Source organism: Cebus imitator, unplaced genomic scaffold (assembly GCF_001604975.1).
Source record: "Cebus imitator isolate Cc_AM_T3 unplaced genomic scaffold, Cebus_imitator-1.0 Scaffold76, whole genome shotgun sequence".
Lineage (NCBI taxonomy): Eukaryota > Metazoa > Chordata > Mammalia > Primates > Cebidae > Cebus > Cebus imitator.
The window spans coordinates 1,525,648-1,530,238 of NW_016107391.1; the positions used below are offsets into that span (position 1 = coordinate 1,525,648).

A 4,591-nucleotide genomic window follows, 5' to 3' on the forward strand; every position below is an offset into this window, starting at 1 on the left:
AAAATTCCACCTGGCATCCTTTACCTTTACTTGCTCTCCTTTTGGATAGGGGTATAAAACGAAACATTGACACTCTATTACTTTGTGTTTAGAAGAGTGTGTAACTGCAACATGACAATAATTCAATATAGGCATCCAAAATTAAACAAAATTTTTAAAACTATTCTCTTGGCCGGGCGTGGTGGCTCTCGCCTATAATCCCAGCACTTTGGGAGGCCCAGGCCAGCGGATCATGAGGTCAGGAGTTCGAGACCAGCCTGGTCAACATGGTAAAACCCTGTCTCTACTTAAAATACAAAAATCAGTCAGGCTTGGTGGCATGTGCCTATAATCCCAACTACTCAGGAGGCTGAGGCAGGAGAATCACGAACCCAGGAGACAGAAGTTGCAGTGACCAGAGATCGTGCCACTGCACTCCAGCCTGGGACAGAGAGAGACTCCCTCTCAAAAAAAAAAAAAAAAAAAAAAAAAAAAAAAGATTCTCTCTATTCCCACATCAAAATTCATGTTTTACAAAGTTATGCTCCTAGCTAAATCAGGAAGTAATATTCTCTCTTAGAATGCATCAATTTCTCAATTATATGAGAATGCACGTAAAGTCTATTGAATGCAGGAATACTCTCCAGCCTCCTAACATCCCGGTTCTACTTACTCTCCTTACATATATTTCAGAAATCTATTTGACACCCACATTTATCACTGCTGAAAAGTCAAAACCCTCTGTTCATCTTAAGGACTTCTGAAAGGAACAGGAATAATGCTGGAGAGGGGGTATGTGCATGGTCTGGGAGAAGACAGACTCATGAAGAACCAAGAGGTAATATACCAGGCGCCCTGCCTTCAGCCACTCACTGTCAGCATCTCTAACAATCATGTGTTTTTAAAAGATGATGCCCACCAGGTGTGGTGGCTCACACCAGCACTTTGGTAGCTGAGGTGGGGGGAATCACCTGAGGTCAGGAGTTTGAGACCAGCCTGACCAATATGGTGAAACCTTGTCTGTATTAAAAATACAAGTATTAGCCGGGCATGGTGCCAGGCACCTGTAGTCCCAGCTGCTCGAGAGGCTGAGACAGGATAATTGCTTGAACCTGGGAGGCAGAGGTTGCAGTGAGCCGAGATCCTGCCACTGCACTCCAGCCTGGGCAACAGAACGAGAATTCATCTCAAAAACAAAAAAAAAAAAGATGATGCCCAACTACTTTTAAACTGAGTCTCCATCTCCTTTCCACACAAGATGCCTCAGAGGGTAAGAGCAGATCTTAGACAATTTGTGAGCTCTATGTTCTCATCAGTTAATCCATATTTAGAACGTGCGTAAGCCAGGAAAGGTACATAGCAGCTAAAGGAATTATAACCCCTCAAATGCAAACAACCTTAGGGCACACTTAGTCCAAACCAGTGCAGTTTTATAAAGTACATTCTTAATGGAGTTCCAGAGGACACACTTTAGAAAAGGTGGAGTAGGCGAAAAAGCTTTGAGTTCAGTTTTAGCGTACAGTTCAAGAAAACTAAGCCACTGGTATCAAAAGCACACCAGCAATCTCACCCACTCCACCCACCCACATATACATACACAGACATAAAGAGAAGTGGATTGCAATGCTCCTCCTTCTCTTTCATTTCCACAGAGTTCTCATAAAAAGAGCAATGAGTAAGACAGAATATTCTGATGCCTTGAGATAGTTACATTTGGCAATACAAGGGTTAAGCAGCACTACTTTCCTAGAAACCTTCTAATTCCTAGCTACTAATGTAATTTTCATTAGCTGAGCTATCTAGTTTTAAAAATTCAGCAGATTAAGGGTTAAGACTAAAAACGCAGAAAGAAAAGAGAACTTGGTTCAGCTCCACCCTCTCTAAAGCAAAACCAACAACCCTGAGCCAAATCCCTAAGCATACAGAAGACTCCATGGACATTCCAAAAGACAGGTGAAAGAGGCTTAGCTTCCTCAGGCTTCTCACCTTGCAGAACCACACACATAGGAGATTTCACAATTTGTGAAATAAACAACTGTTAGATAAAATAAAACACATAGAAAAGTCTACTCAAGACTGGAAAACAAGTCACAGAGGTCACCACAAATCAGTAGCAATAGCTGGAATTCGGGTGAGGAAGGTCAAACAGTACCCACGGAAACAAAATCAAAACAAAAAGATATAGAAATAGAAGGAATATAAGCCCTAGAACTTAAGTTTTGGAAGGAAAGCTAACCGAGGGGTGGGGGTGGGGGGTCAATGCTATGTTAGTCACCAAAGAAGGAAGGGATGTCAATACTCTTAACCTTATTATTTCTAGGGGGGGAAAAAGGTGTTCATCATATAAAAACAGGTGGTTACTGACAGCTCAGATGTCACTGGGGGCAGTCCAGGAGCACTTGGTCTTGTTAGAAATCGGAAGAGATGAGTCACTATTTTAATTCTGTTTAGAATTAAACACCTAACCCACCAGGGTTAACATCTCAACCCTCTAGGTCATGAAACAACATTTTCTTCCAGTTTCTATCACTTTATCAGTTTTCTTCCCAAATTTGTGGAGCTGGGTCAAAATGTTGGGAGGTAGGACGAACAGAAAGAGGTACCAGTTACAAGCCATTTGTTTAGTGGAAAGATACACTAGGGTAAGGGCATAAATACCTGGAGGAAGAGACAAAAGAGCTACAGCTATAACTAGCTATTATAACGATCATCAATATCCAAGACTTTTCCTCTTCTGGACAGTGCCCCATATCTTTCAAAGCTTTTACAGCAAAAAGCAACCAAACGGCTCCCTGGAGAGAGGCACTGATGTGGGCAAAAGGTAAGGAAATATGATAGAGTTCCGTGAATATCAATATTCCTTCAGACCCGGATTGAAAGTAACTGGCACTAGAGGAAAGCTTACTCTTCTAGAGGTATGCAAAGGGATACCAGTAGTCGCCTTGGGGAACGAGAGGTAGTAGAAAAGGAGTTGAGGAGATGGTTATCATGGGAAATGCATAAAAAGCAATTCAATTACAAACTTCTTGAACTCGCAGTCCAACTTTCTTCCCACAGGAGAGATTTATTACCATACTAGGTCAAGAAGGGCTTAGCGTTCTAACCCTCTGAAAAGTGACAAGCAACAGGGCAAAGAGACAGGTTCTCTGGATAGAGGAATACTGTTAAGCAAATAAACGTCATGCCCCAGTGGCTGTAAGACCTAGGCAGGAACCCATTCCTGTAATCACAAGTACAAACGTCCAAAGGAGGAGGGGGGGTAGGGCTCAAGTCAGGTAACATTCCTGAGGGGAAGGATTATCAGGTGACACCGGGCTGAGGGCCCAGGGGGACTGGGCGGGACGAAAGTTAGCAGGTAAAAAGGATCAATCATGGGGAAGGAAGTGACCTTTAGGAGAAGGAAATACGAGACTACCAAAAAAGGGGTGAGAGTAAGAAGAGAAAATGGACCCAGAAGAGGGGACCAAAAAAGAGGAGGCGTGTTCGGGTACTAGAGGAAGAAGAAAGGAAGTGAGGCTGAGAGGGGAGAGATGAAGCTGAGGGCCGGCCGGGGCTATGGGGGCGGGAGAGCAGACGTGCGGGCTGGGGAACTAGGGAAGCCCCGAGGTGGCCAGGGCAGGAGCAGGGTGAGCCTCCGGGGCTTCCCGCTGTCCAGGAGGCGGAGGATGTCGGGCTGCAGAGCCGCAGACCAGCGAAACGAGGAAGGGAGGCGCGGGGGCGGCTCCCCAGAGCGGGGCAATCGCCCCTGGGGCCGGCTGCAGGGGTCCAGAAGGCGGTTACGGGGCTGGGCAGGAGCGAGGTGGGAGGGACACTCACAAATTTCTTAGATTTGCCGCCGTCGCCGCCCGCCGAAGGTAGCTCATCTGGGCTCCGGCCCTTCTTCTTGTCCCGGGTACCACGGCCGGGCCCCAGGCCCCCGCCGGGTGGCTCCATGTCCCGGTTCACGCTGGCCGGTGACCCCGCGCCTACGCCGCTCCCGCCCGGCAGCTCAGCGCCCGCCGACGCCGCCCAGCCACTCTTTAGCCAGCCGCCGCGCCCCGCCTCATTAGCATGCCGGGCTGCGCGCGCCTCATGAATATACAACGATGACGCCTCGCTCCCACCCGCCTGCCCCACTTCCGCCCGGACCCGCAGCCCCTACCAATGGGGGAAGGGAGAGGGGTGGAGGGAAGCCGCGGAAGCGCGCTACCTGCCCGGCGGACCTAACCATTCGGACCCACGTCGCGGGGTGGCGAGTGGGCGGTGCAGCTCTCCGCGGCCGCGGCAGGGAGCACCGCCCCCTAGCGGTTGGAGCAGGGCAGGCCTCTCTGCTCCCACGGTGCGCCCACGTGGCTGTAAAAGCCTGACAGCTTGGACCCTGTCACACCCCAGACCAAAAATCGCATGAGACCATTATCCTGGCAGAAAAGTAGTGCCAGGCTTTGCATAAGAATGCAGTTTTTAATGTGTGCAATACCCATGGAACACATGAAAAAATTATGAAAGTGACAGCTACCACGTTTTGAAAGCAATGTACCAAGAGCAGAGCTCGGGCCAGTGCAAGCACTGGACTAAACCAGACTCACTCTGGAGTTTAATTTCCTACTGGACAAACTAATTATTGCCAACATGT

General features: G+C 48.1%; 1 protein-coding gene across 1 annotated transcript in view; it reads right to left on the minus strand.

Annotated features, from left to right (window-relative positions):
• Positions 1-4,051, minus strand: part of DIAPH1 (diaphanous related formin 1) — a 108,382-nt gene extending 104,331 nt beyond the window's left edge. Inside the window, exon 1 of the mRNA XM_017532147.2 lies at positions 3,796-4,051. Within this exon, the coding sequence (XP_017387636.1) occupies positions 3,796-3,912 (117 nt within the window). The 5' untranslated portion in view covers positions 3,913-4,051. The remainder of the gene's footprint in view (positions 1-3,795) is intronic.
• Between the last annotated feature and the right edge of the window lie 540 nt (positions 4,052-4,591).